Here is a 24505-nt window from a genome sequence, read left to right as displayed (position 1 = left end):
GCCATCTTCCTTTTATCCTCAAATGTAATTCGTCTTGATTCAATGGCATCCTGTAACACATGGCGAAAAACCAAACAGTTGTTAGTCAAATGTGACCATGCATTATGCCACTTACAATATTTTTTACCCTTAATTTGCTCAGGGCTTGGCAATTTTTGCTCATCGCTCAGCTTTATCTGCTTATCCTTATATAATTTATCAACTATAAGGTCAGTTTTGGTTACATCGAACGAGAACGTTCTAACCTTTATGTTTTCATCTTTTATAAGCTCATCCTTGCCTGACGGTCTAAGTTTAGCCATTATAGGACAAGTATATGTGTCTCCTTTAACTAATTCAGCCAAACACATTTCGGTTTGATCGTAATACTCGTCGTTAATGGTATGAACATCAAAATTTGGGTCTCTATAATAAGTCCCTTTGCTAGAATTTTTCATTTGTTCTTCCTCTCTTATTAATCGTTCATACCTAATCACGTTCGCGCTCAATTGGAAAAGATCAGGAAATTCCTTGTCTTGGAACTTCTTTTTAGATCAAAACTTAGACAACCTTGAGCGATTTTGACAAACTCCTTTTCAGGAAAAGGTACAAAATATTTACTTCTTGCTATTTTGAACCTTTGAAGGAAACCTTCTGCCCATTCGTTTGACATTTGACGTAAATTCGCCAAATCGGCCAAAGTAACTTCAGACTCAGTCTTATAAAACTGAGCGTGCAGAGTTTGCTGGCAAATTGATGAACCAGGAGAAGGCTACTCCGTTAATGAACTAGGGAACAGCCTCATTTTATGGTAATTAGTTACGTCACCACTTTGCAGTGTGAATCGCCCTATGTGTTCTAGAGTAGACACCTCTCCTAAACCGGTAAACAGTGAGAATTCTGGCACTTTATACTCTCTAGGCCATGGCTGTGCTTGATCTACCCAATCAGGATATGGCTTTGTGTAAGTCGGCCTAATGATAGGACGTACTCCAAAAGCCATCTGGTCCTATACGATTTCCATAATCTGATTCCTCAACATAATGTTGGGGTCATATGGAATTCCTACAGGTTGGTTGATCGGTTGATTTGCTTGAGGCTTGATGTTTGGTCCTTGATTGGCAACAAAGTTACCATGATTTGGGCCATTGTTACCATTAGCCTGAACATTTATTCTCTCATTAACACGTGGGGTATTCTGCCCATTATTTAGGATATTATCTCTTACATTTGGATTATCCCCCCAAGTTAGACGTACCAATGCCACTATTCTGATTTGGTATTGCACCACTCCCTTGGTTTGAAGTAGAGGAATCAAAAGGTGGTTCTACCCCTTGATTTAAACTTAGGACTGGGGGATTATGTCCCACAATTGTCCCAGTTTGAAAGTGTTTTGTAAGAGACACAACTGGCTGACAAATTTGGCCTACTAACTTATTCATTATTTCGTTCAAAGTGTTCAGTTGTTTGGCCATGTTGTCATAATGTGCATTCCCATTTTGGGTAAATCTTTCCATATTATGAATATTTCGTAGATTTACCTGTTCAACAACATCTTGTGTGAATTCTCCGAATAATGCACGCATGGTTCGAGGACTCAACTCTGTCATTGGTTCGTAACGACTATGATTGCTCTGATTCTTTCCATCTGTTCGTGGAGAGCTATGCTACTCCTCATATCGCTCGATCATAGACTGGACTCTTCCCTGACTTGCTGCTTCCTTATCAGATTTCTGAGGCATATTTGTTTTTTCTTTTGTATCTTCAACACCAAACACCAAGGTCCCACTGGGCGTGTTAAATTGTTTTGCGCGGGTAGTCGCTAACAATTTAAAAGGGGTCAGACGATTGTGTAAGGGACAAATGTCTTGAGACAAAGTCCCAAAAAGAAGTGTTTTATTGGCAATGACTTTACAATTGGAAGTTAAACAGAAATGCCTCCAAGGGGCGCAAGCACACGAGTACTGAAAAAAATATTTTAAGTTTAAACTAAGAAATTGAAATTATATATTCTCTGTTTGAGAGTGTTTGATTCGGAGTCTTTTGCTCTATGTCTTTTCTCCCTTTTATATTCCCCTGATGCTTTCTTTGTGATCAACCACTTAGAAACAGCTCAATTACTTTATAACTGCCCACTTTCTTCATGGTGGCCAACTTATCGTGGAACTGCCGTCTCTAAATGTTATCACTACTCTTTGTCGTTCAACCGTCTTCAACTGAACTTCTTGAATCGCGGAACGTGATAAGATTACCCAATAACTGCTTCGATAACTGTACTTTTGGATAACCATAATAACTTATGTTTGCTAAGATCCTGGGCGATTCGAAGGTTTGGGCGAGAACGGGGTTATAACTTTGGGCGACTGCAAGGCACTTCATTTACTCAAATCTTGGGCGTCTTGTAAGTTTGGGCGATGGTGTTACCGCGTTCGTGGGCTTTCACTGCATTCATTAATAACCCTATTTGGGCCTTCATCCTGAATTGCCGAGTTGGGCTTCATTCTTTGGGCTATTCGAATTGGGCTTTACTTTTAGGGTGTCAACAATTTCATATAAATGCAGGGACGGAGACACCTGGGGTCTAGTGTGGGAAACTGCCCCCACAGGATTTTGGTCCTGGGTATTTCGAAGGGCAGCCACTTTTTAAGGAAAGGAGAAACCCGTATACAACCGAATGAAAAATTCAAGAGGAATTTTGTCGAAAAACCATAAGAGGAAGATTACCATCAAGAAACAACAATTTTGGAAAATAAATAAATTATGAGTTGAATTGAAATTAAATCATTCAACAATTAGATCTAGTGTGATTTCAACATATAAAGCCTGCTTTTACAGTAATAAAATCCGATAATACCTTCCAATTTCGTTGATGAAGAATTTGAGTAGAAATCACTGCAACACAAGATAAACTGGTGCCAAGTGGTCATGAATATATCCCCCCTTTTTGAGTCTCTCCCAATTTTTAGCGTAATATCGAGGAAGAAAATTTTAGCCACTTGTCTCACTTCCCTCCATGAATAACGGAAGAAGATATGAACATGGGTAATAGTTCCTATACGTGACTTCTAATTGGGCTTTACAGGATTTTTTTTCCTTTTTGGGACCTACTTCACGTACAGGCCCCTAACCTATCACAGGGGCAGCTCGACCCCCCGTATTACAGGGCCCCTGTATAAGGGCCTTTTCCTTTTTTCGATTCGAATCCAGTCATTTTTAAATGGACCCCAATCAAGTGATTAATACATTGAGAGAGAGAGGTGCAGTCCCAAATCATTCTCTTTTTTGCAGAATTTTATTTCATCATTCACTTCGTGCCATTCACAATTTCAAACATTTCATTTTATTAGAAAACAAAGATAAATGGATGAATTTGATCTTTAGTTGACCTGAAAAATGTATTTCGACCAAATTTAGGGAGATGTGTTCAATTGAGATTGCAATGGAGTTTAAAAGTCATTATAAACTTACGTATCTTAAATTGAGATTTTATTGAATTTTAATTAAATTCATTAAAATTTAGGTGTCCCCAATTGAAATTTTAATGAAATCTTTTAAAATTTAAGTATCCTCAATAATTAGTGGATTTATAAAGATTTCATTAATAGAATGATTTTAAAAGATTTGAATGGATTTCAAGTTTAAAAATACAAATAAGTAAATCTTTTGAAATTTCACTATATTTAATGAGATTCTTGTGAAATTTGTAAGGATCTATTTAAATCCACCAAATTCATTAGAATTTATAATCATTTAAAATTCATTAAACTCTTGCTTGAGAACAACCCTATTAGACCAGTTATAATAGGATAAAATTGTAAAGTCACATTTTTTCACATAAAACACTACTTAAAAAAAAAAAAATAACACTGAAGTATGCAACCCAACCTCAACCAATCCCTCACTACTGCGTGCCATCGTCACCTTCCACGTGAACCCCAACTTGCCACATGATAACAAGAACAAATTACTTTTTCGTCAAATGTCACAATGGTCATAAATTGGCAATCATTTGATGAACAACAGTCGCAAAATTGTTGAAATTGTTTGAGATAGCAGTAGTCAGAGTCACAATTGTTTGTCGCATCTCGCGTGTTGGTCACAATTATATGATATAAAAATAAGTTTTACTTTTGTTAAACATCCCATCAAGTACAACAAAGGTGACATATTATGGAATTCACATTCTCTATAATAAGAGTCACAACATACGTTAAATATTTCTTCCTACTACTGCAACGTATACCAAAAAATTGCGAAAGTTTCAATTGCTAATGCCATGAATCATTGTTTTTAACAAGAAAATAACTCTATCTATAGTGCGGGGATAGATTTAAAAGAAGAAATTGTTCTCATACATCAATGGATTAATTCTCATACGATTTTTTCTAGGGAACCTGCTAAATCATTCCTATATATAATATGTATCTATTTCATTACAGTTCGATATCTAATGGTCTACATGAACATTATTATAATAAAATAATTGTCCAAAAAAATGCTTTAACTTAAGCCTTGTGAGTAAATCGATCATAATTATACTAATTCGCACAAAATATTATAACATTTTGTTCATTTGGAAAAAAAAATTTATATATATATGAAATAAGAAAGTAAGAACCAGATTAATTCTCATACGAAAAAGTATGAAATGTGAAAAAAAAATAAAAATAATGATAATGATAATAAGACGGAAAAATCCAGTCATCTTCATAGGATGAGAAAAACCCACATCGCTTGTTTGTTTTCGCTAGACAGAAAGTTCACGATTGCATTGTATACGTGCCTAGCATCACCGCAAAACAAATTTTACAATAGAAAGCAGGGGAGGTTTTAGTCACCAATGCAATTGGCAAGACAACGGCAAAACCAACGGCAAGACTGATAAAACATGTCACCAAACAAAGGCGCCATATCCTGAAATACCGTGCAACTCTATAATCGATAGCCTTGATTGAATCGATCTCATTATACATATGCTGTAAATCCAGTGAAATTAAAGGGAAAGCATAAGCAAGTCGAAAGCTTGCAATGAGGGAGAGACTGAGTACAAAAATGTTATGCTCTGACGGGAGGTCCCATTGTGCGAAAAAGAAGATCCCTGCTTGGAAGAGAAAAAAGCGATTCACCAAACGATTAGCATTTCTCCGAAGATCAGCTGTAGCATTCTCAATCCTTCTGATTCGCTCAATAGTCACTCTGACTTGTGAGACATCAACTCTGCAAACAGGACAGGTTGTTTGAAATAATGCCAGCCATGGATCAACACAATATGCATGAAACCCTGTCAAAAATCCAAGATTAAAAATCACTCAACAGAAAATAAAGTTACATATAGAATGATTAGAAGACTACAGTTAATGCGTTTTCCTTAGGGTAAACGACAGAACAGAAGAATATTAAGCATATGGAATCGAAATTCATATTGCATAAAGAATTATACCCAAGCAGTTTTAATTCCAAAGCCATGTGTCAGTACCGGAAGAAATGCTTTCATACTGAATAACAGTAAACAAATCCTATAAAATTAATGGAAGACTTACTGTGGTGGCATGGCAGAACTCTAAGCTTATCTGCAACATTATAGTCTTCAAGACATATATGACAAGTACTTGAGGCAGAAACATCATGCATAACCTCTGAAAATTTTGGACTTGGCATGGCATTTTCCATCCAAGCATGTTGAGACTGTTCTCTCCATTTGTCGAGATAGTAACCTATAGCTAACAATGCTGATACAGCACAGACAGTTGTAGATAAGAAGAATAGAAAATGAAAATGAATTGTCCCTGCCGATTCTTTTCTTGAAGGTATAAAACTAACAAGCCCCACTGTGCCATTCTGTTTTACATCCGAAGGTTCTATATACAATGAGCCACGTTTACCAAACACATTCACCCGTGGAGCTGAAATAACCAGAGAGATAATTTATCAGTACCCAATACAGACTAAAAAGAATTCTTCGAAAAGAAAAGCAAAAAGCAATTAAACATGATAATGGGCGAGACAAAGTTAACCATCTTGATTCAAGATTACGAAATCTACACTGTCAAATTTACAAAACCAGATAATCCTAGTATTTTAATTATATTTCTAACAATAGATTACACCTACAGTTCAACGTTCGACTCCTTTTCCACTTCTATCTTCAACGTTTTCTACTTGGCATTTTATGTGAATTCTGTTCTTTTTCACAATTTGCTTTCCAAAATCTCGTCAACATTGTTGAAAAAATAGTCTTCTTCTCACGCCCCAACAAAGCCCCTTGAAAAAATAGTCTTCTTCTCACGCCCCAACAAAGCCCCTTGAAAAAATAGTCTTCTTCTCACGCCCCAACAAAGCCCCTTGAAAAAATAGTCTTCTTCTCACGCCCCAACAAAGCCCCTTGAAAAAATAGTCTTCTTCTCACGCCCCAACAAAGCCCCTTGAAAAAATAGTCTTCTTCTCACGCCCCAACAAAGCCCCTTGAAAAAATAGTCTTCTTCTCACGCCCCAACAAAGCCCCTATCTATATGCAATATGTGCTTTATCTCACAATAGAAGGTTATACCATTCTAAGAATTAACAAGAAAAGAGAAAAACTGCAAGAACTTAAATTTTAACTTACCAGAATTAGATTCAATACCTTCCGAGGATAAAGTGGTGTTTCGAATCGAAACAACAATGCGAAAGGCTGTAAAAGCACTCATCAAAGAGACAAGACAGTAGAAAAGCAATACCCAAAACTTAACCATATTTTCTGTTGGGGTTTTTTCTTCTCCTGTAGAACAAATGAAGACAAGTAAAGATAGTGATTCTTGATTATTATTTTCCCCAATTTTAACAGCAAAAACTCATCTCCAAAGCCCAAAAATTAATAAAAATAATACTAGAAAATACTGATTTTAGGTAAAAACAAAAACAGAAAATTAGCCGAAATTTTTATAAAGATCATCACATCCTCATAATCATGTATGGAAACAGCATACAGTCACAGAATGATTGACGTACACAAAGAGAGAAGAGTAACTTGAAGCTGTCGGAAAATGGAAGTGGTTTGTTCAAGAGAATGGAATTTGACATGAAAATGGCGGGATTTGAGAGGAGAGAGCTCGAGCTGTATGATAGAAGCTACACACACACACACACACACACACTGTAATTAGTTAGTTTGTTGTAAATAGTTAGAATTCAATTAGTTATTTATTTGAACTATTTGCTTTTGGTTGAATCCTATAGAGACAGTTCTTAAACAGTGACATGAACTGTATCATGTAACTAATATTTTAATTTTATTCAATTGGGTAACTATGATTTTAATTGGATAGTTCCGTTCAATTCCACCATTTAGACTGGTGAGGATTGATGATGAAGTAATCAAAAAATGATGATCATCATTTATTTCACGAGCTAGCAACTAATGACTATATGTTATAACTATCATTTATTGATTGCCACGTTATCAATTTCTATTAGTGAAATTGGGCACAAAATTTCCGTAATTGAAATCAAATCAAAGAGTGTTTATTTGAATGAAATTATCTAATTGAAATAAAATTATAAAGTGTAGTTAAATTGATTAAACAAAATTGAAATACAATTATCTAATTGACGCTAAGTGGAAAATCGTAAGTGAAATTGACCGACATTTTTTTTTTCCACAAAAACAGGGTTAAAGTTAACATCGACATGTTAGAGTGGCCATTTTGTCAATTGATTGAATAAAAATTGGAAGTATTTGGTAGCATAAAAATTCTGAGCCCTTTTTCTACTTTCTTATGATTTTAAATCCAGGTTTCTTACAAGAAACTTGTTACAAAGAGAACAACATTTGAAGGCTTATGATTACACAAATAAATATACGTGAAAATAAAATTGCTCAAATATTCTTCGAATATAAAACAAAATGAAGTGTAATAGAAATACATAGGACTTATGCCTCTTGCACAGAATACGTATATCAGTTTGATGTGATGTTGGAATGATGATTATATGAAGAATTAGATTCTTGATTTGATTAAAAGAAGGTGCCCATCCACCGATATAATCTCGACTTTGGAGAATACCATAAAAGGTTTGGAGATTTAAACCATCAAATTCTTGCAATTAAAAGTTAGAAGTTCGTGATTCAAAATTTATTCAAAAATTAATAATCGGATTTAGATAAAGATTTGAATCCTTTATTTTTTATATAACATACAAGTGACCACTTAAATAAGTTTATTAAAATTAAAAAAAATTAATTTCAAGATAATTCTGCTTCTGTATTCCAACATTATCAACATTACGTCAATCTCTTTCAACTAAAATAATGCAAAAAATTTTGATTAATTTTTGTATAAATTTAATTATGTGAATAATAGAACGTTCTTGAAGCTTACGCTTTTAGTTCAAAATTTATACACCTACCGGACCTTGTGTATATGACATTTTTTGACGATTCTCGTTTACGGTAATTATACTTCACTTAATATAAATCGAGTAATTTTACTTCAATGTATTCAATTAGATAAGTATACTTTTATTTGATTCTAATTGAATAACTCTGTCCAATTTCTACTGCTTAGATTGATGAGGATCAATTACAAAATAGTCTAAAAATGATGGTCATCGTTTATTTCACAAGCTAATGACTAATGATTACGTGTAATAATTATCATTTATCGACTGTCGTGTCATTAATTTCTGTCACAAAATTAGTTTATTGAAATTAATAAAAGTAGGATTATTCGAGTGGAATTAAATCAAAGTGAAATTACTCTATGGAAATAAAATAAAAATGTAATTGGATTGACAAAACAAAATTGAAATATAATGACCTGGTTGATGATAAGTAAAAGTATAGTCACCGTAAATGGAATTGATCTCACATTTGTTCATAACAAAGGTAATTGTTAAGAGTGGCCATTTGTCAATTGATTGAAAGCTTAAAGTTGGAAGTATTCGGTAGCATAAAATTTCTGAGCCTTTTTCTTCCTTCTCTATGATTTTAACCCAGGGCATATCTCTAGTGGCAAAGGGGAGGGCGGATAGGGCTCAGCGCGGCAGTGTGCAGAATTCGATTCCCCGCAAGGTGGAATTGGCTTTGTTGCAAGCGGGAGTTACCATATGGGTTAACAGCCTTGGGCTATCTATGTACTCTCCACCCTGACTCCTGGGAGGCACATCCTGCGATTTACCTCCTCCACGATGGCCCAGAGCAGGGTCGGTGGGATCCCTTAAGGTTGGGGTTCAACCTTTTTTTTTTTTAAATGCAGGTTTCTTACAGGAAACATGAGAACTTTTGAAGGCTCACGATACACAACACAAATAAACGTGAAAATAAATTGCTGAAATATTCTTTGAATATAAACAAAGTGAAGTGTAATATAAATACATAGGCCACCTCTTATACAAAATATGTAAATCAGTTTGATCCGACGTTGGAATGATGATTATACGAGGAATATGCCACCATATTGCATAAATTTACTCAGTACCAGCAATCTTCTTCTTCAACCTCTTAATTTCTTCTGCCAGTTCTTTTCTACTTGACTGAAAGAATAAAATATGACGAATTAGCATGAGAATTTTATGCATTTCCAAATCATGGGACTCGGATCCAATGAAGAGAGGCATTTACTAAATAAGAATGAATATCCTTGGGAACATTGTGTGGAGAAATTGGTAATAGAAATACACTGTTAGCCACTAGAAATTCTTTAGACTACAAAAACTCAATTTGTCTATAGAGGGTTCTTATAATTGTCAAGGTGAAATACATCCACTAGTTATCTTTCGTCCAAACAGCCTTTTTCTACACTAAAAAGTCAAGTTTATCGTCCTCCAACAACTCCTTCCCCGCCTTACTACGAGACCAAGATACTCGAGAGCTCCCAGTTAAGGCAACAATTGAGGGCGGGTTCGGGGCGGGGGGGGGGGGGGGAAGAGGGGGGGGGGGGGGGGGGGGGGGGGGGGTACAGGAGAGGTGAAACAAGGGTGGGGAAAGGCAAGCAGATGCAGGGCAGGGGGACGCAGAACTGGGATAAGTAAATTTGGGTATACTGAAATTGTAAGCTTAACCAAACATGGCCAAAGCCTAATAAGAATCAAACGTGTTTGAGCTTTCCCAGAAGTCACTTATTTGGGAAACTTGCTCTTTTAAAGCAGAGTCTTTGTTACTTTCCACACACTTCTATTCTTTCAGGCTTAGTCAAACATGAACTATATATTTTTTATGTTACGCTCAAATTCGAGATACATGAGTGAGACAAGAGAGATATCTGTTTTCATTTTGTATTTATGGAAGCCGATAAGTCTGCAGAAAGTTTAAGGCCATTAATCCCAACAAAAACAGCATTTTTTATGTATAATAGTTTACAAATATCACCAGAGAATGACCTTGAAATCGTACCTTGAAAAGTAGGTAACGGTAAACAAACCATCCAGTGTATCCGAGACCAACCAATTCCGTAATCTTTGGAAGCTGAGATAAATTTTAATGGACAATATGATATCTCAGATTGGTAAATGAAGAAACAACTAAAACTAACTCGATTTGTTTCACTAAATGGACACGTAGGAGAAAGAACCAACCAAAGGAACCGAATTAACTGCGCCAACAATATTGGAAGCTAACCAAGTTGCCACAATTGCCCCTCCTCCATAGAGAAGTACCGTAGACTTTTTTTCAACTGCATCCCACCTCAAAACACAATGAGAAGAGTCAAATCACTGAACAATGGTAAACATAAATACAAGAATAACTCAGCAGTACAAACGTAACATGGAGCCAAAAACAGGTTCTGCAGATGACATTTTGTGTAGTTACCTTTTCTTTTAAGTCTGATAGTAATTCACTAGTATCAACCGCAGATGTCTCATCTGATGATGAGGCTTTGACCTGCAGTAAAGAATACCGCCTCGACCCTGTTTAAAAATAAAAACTAAGCAACATAGCCATAGAAATATTGAAAAATATCAAAATTTGTACTCAAGGCACAAAAATCTCTGACTTGGGAATTATCATTGGACAACCGAATCAACATCTACGTGTAATCAAATAACTTGGAATAGTATTTAAAATTTCAATTTCTCCAATCAAAATTACATATTGTGATTTGACTTACAAAGAAAACTCTTGTAGAAATAGCTAATTATCATAGCAAAACAACTCAATCCCGAGAGTAATCTTCATTTCTCTCCAATGCCAGTGAATATCATTCGTTTTTGTAATTCTCACTATCAAGACGAATGTTATGAGCACTAACTTTTTGTACGTTAACTCCCACATTCTCCCTATAATTATTGTAGGCATGTCTCATTGGTTTCAAATGACAAGTCCATATGACAACGTACCAGCCCTTTCACATTACTGAAAGCATTACAATTATAAATGCTGGTTTATTCAGGATACACAAGAAAAATGGACACTTCAACGGGTCTCAACCTCAAGGTTCTTCACTGATATTGACAGAGATTTAAAAAAAAAAAAAAAAAATGAATGCACTAAAGAAACAAGAACAAAAACTACCAATTCATCCGCTATGATATTCCCAAAAAGGTTGAAAACTAAGTGATGAGGCTTATGCAGAACAACACAGTTTCAGAACCTAAGCAATGTGGCCTTTGGACTCCCACATTAACAATTCCAAGATTTTATTAGTTCCTGCAATATAATACATAACTAAAGCCTTCCAAGAAAGTCCATGCTCTAAGCATCCACAACCCCTTTAGCAAATCCGAGTAAAACATAATAAAAAATTTAGTTCATAGAAGAGAATATTCGAAAATACTCATAAATCATAAAGAATTATGGTTTTGGGTTGTTAGTTCTTGCTGATACTTATATGAGAATGCCAAGAAACAGTACAATAGTTCATAAGTCAAAACAATAGAACTAATTCCTACAATTAGTAAATAGAAACTTAAGGATCATAATCCAGTATAAAGGCAGTATTCAAGAAATCAATTTGTCTCCATCATATTTACTGAGAAGACTCTAGATTTGTCATAAGAAATACAAAATGAAAAAGACATATGGTAGAATTGTAGCAATAGACACTAGCCTAATTAAAATGCATACATTAAATAACAAAGCACTGTCGAATAAAAGGATTATCCTGGACCTACACAGTGCTATTAACAGGAAAAAAAAAACAAAAAGAAGGAAAAAAAAAATTGAACTTTACCCGGCAAGGGCATGAAGGAAGTGGACAAAGCTGAAGGGGAGAAACGGGGTGGTAGAGACGGCAATGTGGAGCAGTGGACAGTGGTTTTGGTGGGTAGACGGTGGAGCAAGATGACCGTTGCTGCCATGGAAGTGGAAGCTGCCACTGTCATTTGGTGGCTGATGACCTTTTGCTTAGCCCCTCTTTTTCTATCTCTTTTGATGCAAAAATCCCATTTGCTGCAAAGATTTTTTGGCAAATTCTTGTTATCCACAACGTTACTTTTTTTTTTTTTTCAACCGCGCTTGGTGTACAGAGGTGATCCTACAGGCATTTTATAGGGCTTGCATGGAAATTCACTTAATTCTCAGAAAAAAGAAAGAAAAAACGAGCAGGGAAAAATCAATCAATTATTAAGCCTGGTCTTTCACTCTCTCTCCCATAATCCCCAATTTGAAACCCTACACCTCACTTGACCAAGCGCGATTGTCTCCCCTCTTCACTTCACATCCACAATTGAGCATCGGCTAATTTGCCTCCATCTCCGGCAGCCTATCAACGTTTTGTGGTCATGAGGTTGTCTTCTCCCAAATGAGTGCATCTTAGAAGCCGGTGTTGAACGACCTCGATTAAGCCGAATTTGCCACCATCACTGTGTTCTTCCTCACAGGCTGTAGGCAAAAGAATTGTTTCTCTCCTATAATCCCCAAGCACTTTCCTAGTCTTTGAAAGGTATTGAACAACTTGACGACCCCTGAACTCTCTCTGCTGCTGAACGAGTTTGGTGACCAAAAATAAAATACGACCACGACTATCTACTCTCATTCAAGTACTAGTTTAATTTCCCTTACTGTTGTCATTTACATGGTTCTTCTGAAAAAGTGCTAATTGATTGGCATGAAAGACAAATAGCAAACAAAAATAGGAAGGGACAAATGTGAATGCATAATACCTTAAGTAGTGCTTTGTCGTTATTGTTAATGTAACCGTGTCATTCCTCGTCTGATGTATAACGTTATGCAAAATCTAGACTTATTGGAGTCCTATTATGGAATCTAAATTTATTTTCTTCAAATAGGAAGAGCAAGTGTGAAGCAAAAAATCCAATATTCCCTGCATGTAGTTGTTTATAATGTCCAAGCAAGTTGGGCCAATTGTTATGTCATGGTGGTGCATCTTTTGTAATTTATACATTATTTATGTAATTCATATTGCCGATTGATTGGTGATGGTTGGTTGATTTGCTTCCTAGAATGCCAAGGAAGAATTCAGGTGTGTGCCATAGTTGTAGAAGCAAGGCACACTTATTTGCCCAATGCCCTATCAAAGTGCGATGCCCATTGTGTGAGCATGGATATCAGAAGTGCTTTGAGGTGGAGAAAGAGACCTCTAACAAAGGCAGATTATTCAAGTGTTGAAGTAAAAAAAGTGGATTTTGGGTATGGTACGAAGAAGGTCAAGCACGAGGTGAATGTAGTAGCGTTAGTGCTACCTTGACTACCCCAATGGTAATGGAAGCAATTGAAGCTATGACCCGCACGTTCCAATCTCAAGTGCGGTTAAATGATGACGAAGCGCTCCATATCGCTGTGAAAGTGACAATCCGTAAAGAAAAATGTGGTGCATTTGGGAATGCAAAAGGGAAGAGGCTGGCTTAATTGGCGTCGTTGTTCGAATGGGTTAATTTGGGTTATGTTTGTCGACGTACGAATACTAAGAGGAAACTTTATATTTGCTTTGTGATAATAGGTCACAATTATTTTAATTGTTTTGCGACTTGTGAAGTATGTGACCCAATCTACTTGTATGTTGAGTGCTTTGCAGGTTGTAATTTTGTTACATTGCTGTAGTTTGGTTAGCAATTGTAGCTCTAGCCCAGATAAATAAAAATGCCTATTTGTATGTTGAGTGCTCTAGCCCAGATAATTCAGTGTTTCTGTCCTTTAATTTTTATATATTTTGTTGTGATTTCAAACAGTAAATGTACTGTTCGACTCATTTTGATATCACTAGTGAAGGTATCATCGACAAATTACACATCCAATAAAATTGTGACCAACTAACATTTTCCTTGTGTTTGTGTATCCAATATAATTCAATGGCTCTTGCATTTCACATCCCATTACTCACATAACACACTTGACTGTACACAACCTTGTTCCTAGTACAGAACAAAAGGAGTTCTAATTTAACTCACAAGCATTACTAGTTTTAGTAGATAATTATCTGTCAAGTGGAACAATTCTTTGCAACAAATGTTACCAGCAAGGAAGATAAATAGGTTTCAACATCTAAATCCATTCTAATTAGTGCTAATTCAAAACCAAGAGAGTCGATACTGTCTAGCTAAATTGCAACAACAATCTGCAATCCAACGCAGTCGCTTGGAGAAGAAATCAATTTACAGGGATTGATATAGAGATGATCTGGCCTTGCGAAGAAGCTTAAGTCATCTTCCAAAGTTTGAAACATGAATTAATATACTTGTATGAAACATTAAATTATAAGTGGTCCCTCTATCATAAATGCAAACAAAACATACACCAACAAAAGAATCAATAATGCATTCAACATTTGTACCCATTAACACTACCAGAAAAGTTATAAATATTACTATGGACACTTTTGACCTCTATCCATGGCCCTATATCAAAACATTACAATGATTTCCAACTATCCCAAAATAAAAAGTGTTTGCCAAGCAAAATGCTTTACAAAAAATAAAAACACAGCCTACGGTCCAGCCATGATTATCCTATCAAAGTGGTCCCTCAATCCTTCCGACAACTTGGTTGAGATCCCTTCGACCACTGCATATAATGTTTCCACCCCTGCAAAAGGAACAACTAAGTCATTCATGTTAAATTTTCCCATTTCTATATGCGAAGTCAATGGTGGACGCTTAACCTTTTCACAAGCCGATGCCACCTTGTTCTGGTAAATTTGGATAGTAGTGGGGCATTCCATGACCTGCCGTATGCAACTAACATTAAAACATGTAATGAAATGATACAAGAATGAATTATAATGATTTGAACATTTATTTACCTTGCGAATGAAATATAATATCAAGTGACGATGGAGGCATAACGTTCGAAGACAGGCATTGTTGGGTAAACATATGATTTTCGGCATCACCCTATATGCAGCAATAATGTAAATAAAACGTAAACATCCATTGCAATAGAGAAATGAAAATACTAACCATCAACATTTGTGAATAGGAAAACGTGGTCGGTAGGGAATAGTTTAGTTGAGATACTTGAACTTCGGGTGCAACCTCCAGGATGTTAGTAGGTATCTCCCTCGATGTGTTCCCCTTGCTTGAAGTCGAATTTCCCTCCATTTATATCAAACTTAAATGGGAATTCAAAAATGTGGTGCTTTTCTATTACAATGCCAACAAACAAAAATACCTTTTTTTTTCCTTTGATGTCGACTCCAACAGGCCTTTCATTCGAAGTTTCTTCGGTGCACCTTTTCTCTTCACCAATATAGGATCCCTCACACTCTCGCATGCATATTTTTGAGAATCAATGTTCTAAGAGGGTAAGTGAACAGCAGGCTGCGACATAGCATTACTTCCATTACTCGACTTAGTCAGCGTAAGCTCTTTATATTGGCATTTTATCCAGCCCATTATTGCACGTGATTGCCCTTCGTCATCTGTAGTGAGGTCCGCCAATTGCGAAAAAGCATGACACATATCGTTATATCTCAACTGTGCAGGAGTAGTAACTAAGCCAGCATAGTTCATTGCCACTCTTGTGTGCACTTAACTAACATCTTTTCTCCACCTTCGTAGTATATACCTTTTTGGCATTGATGTCACATTGTTACGGATCAAGACTGCGATTGCATGCCTGCATATTATCCCTCGAAACTCGAACAAGTGGCAATTACAAACAATTTCACTACTATCCCTCCGAAAAGAGACGAACCACTTTTTTTTCTTTCGTATGTATTCGATTAGTACATCCTCTAAAATTTCGTACGTGGTCCCCAAACTTCCCTTCGAGGTAGCTAGGAGATCACAATACACCTTCCCTGTGAACTCATCTTGCACTTCTCGAAACTTCGACATTGTGTACACCAACTGAAATTATTTTTTCATTTCATAATTTGTTGTACGTGGTACCGTCTGCGAGTATGACTTGAAGTCAGCTTGGTACTCCTTCTCAACCTTATTTCTCAGTGCTCGTTTATATTGTTCAATGAACTACTTAATCGAGGTCTTCGAATGCACATACCCATGGAAGAAGGCATTCATACTTTCACTTCGCTAAGTCGTAGACATACCAGCCCAGAATGTTGTTTTTAAGAAGCAAGGAACCCAACAAGCTATGTTGTTATACAGTCCAGCCAACCAATCATTATCATGCAACTTATACTCATACTCATCAATCATCAATCCCCAACCTCCTTCAAATTCTGTACCAGCCTGCGAATCATACACCAATCTATATATAGTCGAAAATATGTTTCCCTTGTCAACATGGTACCCAAACTTCTCCGGCAATTTTTTCAAAATGTGTCATAAACACCATCTATACATTGTGTTCGGAAAGACGATCTGAATAGCATTTTGCATGGCCCTGTCTTGGTCTGTAACGATTCCATGGGGTGCTTGACCATGCATATACTCAAGCCATGTTTTAAACAGCCAAAAAAATGTATATGTGTCCTCGTTCGACAATAGACCACAACCGAGCAATGTAGATTGATCGTGATAGTTAACTCCAACAAAAGGAGCGAAAGGCATGTCGTACTTATTAGTCAGGTAAGTGGAGTTGAAGGTGACAACATCATCGAACTCCCTACATGCGTGTTTGCATCTATTATCAGTCCAAAATACATTTTTCAGTCGCGACTCATCATCTAAATCAATACTGAAATAAAATCCGAGGCATCGTGCTTGCATTTTGGAAAAGTAAGATTGTATTGTGGCTGCATCACCTTCTCCAAGTAGTAATCTTCTTACTTGCTCAATATAATTTCGATAGTCCTTTTCCACACAAGGCAAATTCTCATATCCACTAGTTTCAACGACTGTAGAGTTGAAACTTTTAAGCAACGGTATTCCTGCCATGTCATTCACTTCAAGCTTCCTTTTCACATGTGCTGGCAATTTTCGATTGCAACGATAAAATCTGGACTTTGAAGGGCTGCATGTATGATTGTGCTCGAGATTGACTATGTTGATTCTCCAGGTTCCATTAACATCTGAAGAAGCAGAGATCCTAGCTTTACAATCCGTCTGCGTCGTTGGTTGAGGCTTCAATGAACCAACGACATTAGTACTCCTTCAACCTTCACGACTACATGTAAAGGTTACATATCTTAAAAGTCCATCATCTCCTTTTTTTGAATTCCTCTTCCAAATGGGAAAACCTACATCGTAGGCATATCTTTTGTAGAACTCAAACATTGCTTTTTCATTGTTGAACTGCATACCCACCTCCAGCACAATCGAGTCCCCATCTCCTAAACCTTCTTCTTCCCCTAAATTCGTATTTTCAATAACATTCTCATTTTCAGAGTTTGCCAAAGAATTATCGACCATGTCTTCCATAATTTACTTTCTGCAATAATATAACTGGTAACGTTATGTCACATAAATCAAATATACTACAATAAACACATCAAAATAAATTCAGTTTCTATATACATATTCACCCACTACACATTGCTGCCAAGTAATAACAAATTTATCACAAAATTTATTCACATTGCTGCCAAGTAATAACATATTTATATTACAACAAATTTATCACAAAACTTATTCACATTGCCAATACTAAACGAGAATATCAATAATATTGTCATATGAAAATGGGCAAATGACAAACACAAAGACAGACAATAGTGCACTCAAGAATAAGTCACAGCTTGTGTGAAAAAACGAGCAAATGGAAGGAGGGTTTTGGGCATTTTGAAGCACTGCCGGAAGTTTAGCTCATGTGGGATGTGAGAGAGAGTTCGAGGTGGAGAAGAAATTCCGGCAACCGTCCCCAATTTGTGGATTTCTCGTTCAGCTCATGTCGCTCGTTCAAGGTGGAGAAAATGGGTGCAATGACGGACCGTTGTCGCTCGTTCAGCTCACGTCGAAATCTGCCGGAGGTGGAAAATATTTCTACTGGTTGGACGGTAGTGGAGCAGGGAAGTTCTGCCGGATTTCAAGCTTGGAAGGAAAAGAGAACCACGAGCAACCATTTGCTATTTTGGGGGGAATTAAAGTGTATTCATGTGGGATACATCTCATTTCCCTCCATTATGTTTTTTCTTATTTTTTATTAGCAGCAAGTGGGCCATCAAGAGACATTTTTAAATTATCCCTGTAAGAAGCCTGTAAGGTTGAATCTTTATGCCAAACTTATTCCTTTTCTTTTTTACAGGGCACAAATGATTTCATTGTCGACATGTGGAAATTTGGAGATTCCTTATTGGTTGATTTTCTATCTTTGTAATCTATTTTTTTTCTCAACATCTCTGTTTTAGGCTTTTAGCACGTTCAATTATACTTAAAGCTTGTTTAACGGAATTTTTACTTTAGCTTTTAATTTCTGTAGAAGAAGCTAAATAATGTCAAGTTTCTTTTAAAAACTTTTTAGTCAGACAAATTTTCAAAATCTTTTTGACTTTTTAGAGGTCTTGCCAAATGAGCGCTTATTATTTGATTGAAAGGAAGTGATTAAGTGCTTATTTGATCAAGATTTTGATAATTGATTTTTTGATCGTTAGAGATAAAGTGGTCCTACTTGTGAGAAAAAAATTTCAAAAATGACGATTGAAATAGTAAAATAACAGTAAAAATTTTTATTTTAATTGACTTTTAAGCTGTACCAAACAATCTGTTAATTGGGAGTCAAAATATATAACAAAATAAAATTTTAAATAAAAAGATATTGATATATGTCCTATTAAGATTTTTTTTTTCTCTCTTTAATATTATCATGATCAACATTATGGCTATTGAAATTAGAGAATTTATTAATAAATATTTCTTAATATGTGATTATAATTAATAATTCTAAAAACTAATACTGGGTAGATATTTATCCCTGGGTTGATCTACATTATTTTCAAAATATATTTTCCTCTTTCTTATTTTCAATTACACATTATTCAATAAAACAATATTACGCACAAATACAAAAATTTTTCTTCTTTTTTAACCACATATTCTCCACATTCTACTATTCAAAAATACATTCTTAAATTATAATGGGGGCCCAAATAGGCTCTTATTTTTACAATTTTTTTTAAATTATTTATTTAATTATTTATTATTATTATTATTATTTTCTTTTTTGTGTGTAATATAACTAGTAGGCTAAGATTATAAGTAACTAATATAAGGAACCTAATAGGAAAAGGATGTCAATACAATTTGGACGTCATTGTTTTGAACCTTTTAAGTCCTAGAATTTATAAAAGTTTTTGAACAAAAAGGGTTAAACCACAAGAACACTGGCCGCTTTTTAACTAGTTTTGGAGGTATGCGCCAAGTTTGACAGCAAATTGATTCCATGATACTAACTGGATTGGATTAAGATAATTTTACTAGGTCCTTTTTGAAAGTGATTATTTGATAATTATCTTTCCTCACACTCATATTTAACCATAAAATTTTCAAAAAAAAAAGGGAAAAAAATCACTTTTTAACACAGCACAAGTAGGATCGACTTAATCGAGTAAGTGATGAGTGTTTATCTTCAACACTTGAGAGTGATACATGCCAAATGTTCACGCAAACTCAATCTAACTAGAGAGTCAATTTAATCTAATAGAATATGATAAGAAATTGTCAGAACTCAGTCTGGATGGAGAGAAATAATTATAAGAATAATAAGTGGATGAAGTAGTCGATATTAATGCCTAAACGTACCAAATTTGAAGGTCAGATAGGCAAATGGGCATGATCATCCATTTTTTCTGCTTTCATTGACATGAGTTAGAGCTTCTCCAGTGTGAACCCGACACCTTCAATTGATCTATCATCACCCTTGATTTCAGCTGCATTTGGTTGATTTTTCTTCAATGGACCTCCTCTATATCTGCTTTAAAGGGGCTTAAGCACTTCGATTTGTCAGTGTATGTGATTGCACCAAATCCAATCATTGTTCATCATTTATGGAGGCTCCTGCGTGAGCTTGACGCCTTCAATTGATCTGTCATTGCCCTTGCTTTCAGTTGCATTTTGCTTGATTTTCTTCGATGGACCATGTCGAGGTTAGATTTTAAACTCGGCCTATTGAAAAGCCTACTTTTATGGCATTTATTCAAGAATCTAGTTTACAACTAAAAATCCCCTCAATCTTGTTACATTATGTTGTATACACGCATGCGTGCATACATACATATAGTAATGATTGGTTAAGAACTGTATTCACGAGCCTATTTTCATGGCATTTTTTCAAGAATCTAAATCGCTACTAAGATATTGTTATAATATGCTACGCATGCATACACATACATACATACGTAAACACAAATACACATTCATAAACACATATATACATATTTATGAATGATATAATGAGTATCGATGCTCATTTTATATTAAGTATTGATGACATGTTTTATAAGTCCATTAATAGATAAACAAATTGTGGGCCTCGACATGGGAATTATGTTTAAAATCCACCCATGAATTTGCATTATACATTATCGGTGCTTAACATAATCGGTGCTTATTATATCATTTCTTATACATACATATATTTAATAAAATAACAAATCCAACATAGGCTATATTAAACAAACTGTTAAAGCATATTATCCCACATCGAATAAAGACTATAACATAGACTAGCTTATAAGATCTTGGACTACTCTTTTTAATAAGGTTGACTTTTTAAAATGGAATCTCAAGTCTTAACATTGTATCAGAGTCCATTAAGATCTAACATGCAATTCAATTCGATTAAAACTCAAAAAATGAGCACACGAATTTCAAGATTGGTTTGCTCAATGATCCACCATCTTGCAGGGGTATGTTAAAGGATATTATCCCAAATAAAATAAAGACGATAACATAGACCAATTTAATAAGATTGACCTTTTAAGATGGAACACCAAGTCTTTTAACACAAACTTAGTACGACTAAAAGAGTTTGTTGTGCCAGGTTAAGGTGGCGCCCTGTCATCCTATAAAATATAATCTACAACCACCGAAACACCCCTCACATGACCAAATATATTCTTCTATTTTGCTGTCTCTCCAGTTCATATCCCTTCAAATTCTGTACAATGCCAATGGGATCACAACGACAAATCGTGTAAATTTTGAATCAATCATTGTTGCAATCTCGTTTTTAAGGATATCCCAATTTATGAGCTTGCATAATAATTAGGAAAACACTGTCATTCAATCCCGTGGCATTGCTGAGTAATCAAGAACTCAAAAGGGTTTTTTTTTTTTTTTTGAGAAGATCAATTCCAACTATCTAACAGTTTTGAAAATCAGATCTTAATGCACAAGATCTTTGAGGTGGAATGAAAGGAAGAAGAGGCAATACTGTAAGTCTTTGATGGGTTCTCGAAGAATTTGGGACATCATTTTAATGATGTTTTGTTATTCTTGTTTATTGGAAGATGTGCAAGGATCAAAAGTTTATAGCAGGGATTCATTGAATTCGTTTGTTTATGATTATGCATTCAAGAATATTTCAAGGTCTCGTACTGGAAAATTGAATGATATTTCACTTCCTTCGAATTATTCGGGCATGGAAGTTTCGATTCTTCGTATAAGAACTCACAGTTTATGGATGAAGGGGGCTAATTTCAGTTTTTTTGATATCCCTTCAATGATATTACCATGGCCATTTTCTAGGAGAGTTGATTTAGTCTATCAAAATCTAGGCAACTGGTCGACTTTGTACTATAACATGTCGAATTATACTTTTGTTGCTTCTGTGATTGGCTTGTTGGCTTATGATTCGAGTACTATTTCACCACATTATGGACTCGTTGAGCTTAATCTCATGGGGAATAATCCGATTGTGGTTCGATTTCCAAATGTTTCATTGAGTGTGGGGATGAAATGTGTTCGCTTTAGTACTAATGAAACGGTGGAATTAAGCAGAGTAACAGGCATAAATTCGTGTATGGCACGTGGACAAGGGCATTTCTCTATTGTCGTTCCATCTCGACTATCAGATAAAACAACGAAAGAACGCATTTGGAAGTGGAGGGTGATTGGATTTACCGGAGGAATTGTGGGGATGATCTTGCTTCTTGTCGTTGTGATTATGGTATACAAATTGATTAACGGGGAAAAAATAAAGAAAATGGAGAGACAATCTGAAAGAAGTGAGGTGTTGAATACATTTTGGATTGGGAGAAGTAAAATGCCTTCAGCTTCAGGTATCAGAACTCAACCAGAATTTGAAAGTTCTTATGTTCCATAGCCTGGACTTCATGTATTTTATTTATTATTTTTTTTCATATTTTTAATGTTTCTTGATTCATTTTAATGAAAAACTAAACATATTTTGGTCGTATATACCCATTTTAAACTTCGTTTAACTATTTGATTATTAGGATTACATAATCTGTGAATTGTTTAAGCAAAGATTATCTTGTTTATTTCTTTTTCATAACAACATATGTTTGATAGGTGTATTAGACAAAAAGGGACTATGATTTAAGACGGCGTATGTAGGTTGCAATAGAAAAAATGAATATATATATCACACGTGCCAAATTCATGTATTTATTGGGTTATTAGGATTGCATACTCTCTGAATTGTTAAGAAAAAATTATGTTGTTTCGTTGCTTTTCTTAGTGTCATGCTTAGAAAGCAAAGATGCTTAGTCGGTGGATTAGAAAGCACAGATGCTTAGTAGGTGGATTCGAAGCACAGGGCTACTATCTAAGACTGTAAAATGCAAAAAGAGTTGAGAGAAAATATCATACGTTCTAACTGCGTGAATTCATTTGTTGATTAAACCGAACACGTACGATTGTTGTGGTTTAGATTGCATACAAAGGGTTAAATAAGAATATATGTTAAAATGTTAGTCGAAAGTGATAAAATTCAAGGTTAGAAAGGATTATGCACAAAAGTGCAACTTGCCAGATATATTGGGTCATATAGGATTTCCTTTTACTTTCCACTGATCCCACTGATCAATAGATCCTCTTTTTCTAGTATAGTTTAATACTGTCTACCAAACGTGCATTGCAAGAATAATTTAAGGATAATTTAAAGGCAGCCAGTTGGCTCTTTTGCTTTTGGAATCCAACTTGAATAAACTTTGTCCAGTGGAAAACAACAGAAGTTGCAAGCCTGTTAATACACAATAATCTATATTGACTGACGAGAAACCTTAACCGCAAAAAGTAGATAAAAAATTAAATGATCAACCTCAAGAAAGTCAGTAGGCCGATTGGTTGGTTAAGATATTGCTTTCTTGAAAAAATAATGTGCATATAATTACATAGGAAAGATTCCTATTTGACCTACCAATTACTTTATGTTTAAAGGTTTTTTCTTCAATAATTGGATGAAACCTACCAACAATGTATCGATCTTATTATAGTAATACATATTCTCGATTCGTGATTTGATATAATTTACGCTGGCTGTCCATTCACCTTTTTTCTCAAACTTGGGATAGACTATGAAAATATAAGTGCAGTTTAGATACGTTAGTATAAACATTCACGTCATAGAAGGATAAAATGTTGTATGCCGATAGTCATCAAAACTCTTATCCTTTTATTCGAGAATGGACCAACTATGAAAACATCTGTGAAGTTCATATTCTTTAGTATAAGATGCATGTTAAATGTGACAAAATTTTGCACTGACCATCGAATATTGCAACCCTCAATCTTCATTCTAGATTGGGATTAATTGACTATAAAAATACTGGTAGAGATTATATTTGTAGTGAAAGAATTCATGCCATAAAATGTGTCGCAAAGAATTTATTGTTTTGAGTAGAAATGAATAGTTGGGAACAGAGAAAAAGTAGTCGTGGAGCTAACTTCAAATTTATCGAAAATAAGAATTGGTCCGATGCTAAATTTATTCGAATGATGGTACAAGGGGGGTCTTTTTTTTCAGATGTTAGTTTATTCTTCTTCTGTGTGAATATAAACTATGTGAGTGAATGATCAATGTGAACAGAACAATCAACATTTGATCATTCTCCATAATTAATTATAATCAAGAAGATAAATTTCATCTAGTAGGAATATTGTGGTAATCTAATATGTACGAAATACCAAATATACCCTTAAAAATTTTGTCTATAGGAGGTTCACAGTCGAGAGATACAATCATGCTATTTTGTCTGAAATTTTTTGACATAATGACTGATTGACACTCACAATAGGAGGAGGTCCAATTCTTTTTTGGACTTTTTCATTTACGCGAGACCCACGCGTA

The 24505-nt window shown here is 35.2% G+C and overlaps 3 protein-coding genes across 3 annotated transcripts; all 3 read right to left on the bottom strand.

Annotated features, from left to right (window-relative positions):
- Positions 1–4649: 4649 nt before the first annotated feature.
- On the bottom strand, positions 4650–7083 carry LOC111409957 (receptor homology region, transmembrane domain- and RING domain-containing protein 3-like). The gene is made up of 4 exons (XM_023040094.1): positions 6967–7083; positions 6584–6736; positions 5520–5882; positions 4650–5260 (listed from the first exon to the last, which is right to left on the bottom strand). Exons 2-4 carry the CDS (start codon positions 6708–6710, stop codon positions 4740–4742), a joined length of 1011 nt encoding a protein of 336 aa, XP_022895862.1. The 5' UTR covers positions 6711–6736; positions 6967–7083; the 3' UTR covers positions 4650–4739.
- A 2182-nt stretch (positions 7084–9265) lies between these two features.
- Positions 9266–13241, bottom strand: LOC111409959 (protein CURVATURE THYLAKOID 1A, chloroplastic-like). Its single transcript, XM_023040095.1, has 5 exons — positions 12126–13241; positions 10766–10863; positions 10531–10638; positions 10349–10420; positions 9266–9489 (listed from the first exon to the last, which is right to left on the bottom strand). Exons 1-5 carry the CDS (start codon positions 12274–12276, stop codon positions 9424–9426), a joined length of 495 nt encoding a protein of 164 aa, XP_022895863.1. The 5' UTR covers positions 12277–13241; the 3' UTR covers positions 9266–9423.
- Positions 13242–15645: 2404 nt separating this feature from the next.
- Positions 15646–17676, bottom strand: LOC111411147 (protein FAR-RED IMPAIRED RESPONSE 1-like). The gene is made up of 4 exons (XM_023041707.1): positions 17500–17676; positions 16675–17379; positions 16404–16545; positions 15646–15842 (listed from the first exon to the last, which is right to left on the bottom strand). Exons 1-4 carry the CDS (start codon positions 17674–17676, stop codon positions 15646–15648), a joined length of 1221 nt encoding a protein of 406 aa, XP_022897475.1.
- Between the last annotated feature and the right edge of the window lie 6829 nt (positions 17677–24505).

The sequence above is a fragment of the Olea europaea genome, chromosome 15 (assembly GCF_002742605.1).
Source record: "Olea europaea var. sylvestris chromosome 15, O_europaea_v1, whole genome shotgun sequence".
Classification (NCBI taxonomy): Eukaryota; Viridiplantae; Streptophyta; class Magnoliopsida; order Lamiales; family Oleaceae; genus Olea; species Olea europaea.
This window is presented reverse-complemented; position numbering and strand designations above follow the sequence as displayed.

Coding starts and splice junctions, on each gene's coding strand:
- LOC111409957 (XM_023040094.1), bottom strand. CDS start 6,710: ATGGTTAAGTTTTGGGTATTGCTTTTCTACTGTCTTGTCTCTTTGATG. Junction 5,883..6,583: donor AGGTATTGAATCTAATTCTG/GTAAGTTAAAAT, acceptor TGGTTATTTCAG/CTCCACGGGTGAATGTGTTT. Junction 5,261..5,519: donor AGTTCTGCCATGCCACCACA/GTAAGTCTTCCA, acceptor GATTTTTGACAG/GGTTTCATGCATATTGTGTT.
- LOC111409959 (XM_023040095.1), bottom strand. CDS start 12,276: ATGACAGTGGCAGCTTCCACTTCCATGGCAGCAACGGTCATCTTGCTC. Junction 10,639..10,765: donor TATCAGACTTAAAAGAAAAG/GTAACTACACAA, acceptor TGTGTTTTGAGG/TGGGATGCAGTTGAAAAAAA. Junction 9,490..10,348: donor ACCGTTACCTACTTTTCAAG/GTACGATTTCAA, acceptor TTATTCTTTCAG/TCAAGTAGAAAAGAACTGGC.
- LOC111411147 (XM_023041707.1), bottom strand. CDS start 17,676: ATGGAAGACATGGTCGATAATTCTTTGGCAAACTCTGAAAATGAGAAT. Junction 17,380..17,499: donor ACAAAAGATATGCCTACGAT/GTAGGTTTTCCC, acceptor GGTTCATTGAAG/CCTCAACCAACGACGCAGAC. Junction 15,843..16,403: donor AAAAACAACATTCTGGGCTG/GTATGTCTACGA, acceptor ATGCTGGCTTAG/TTACTACTCCTGCACAGTTG.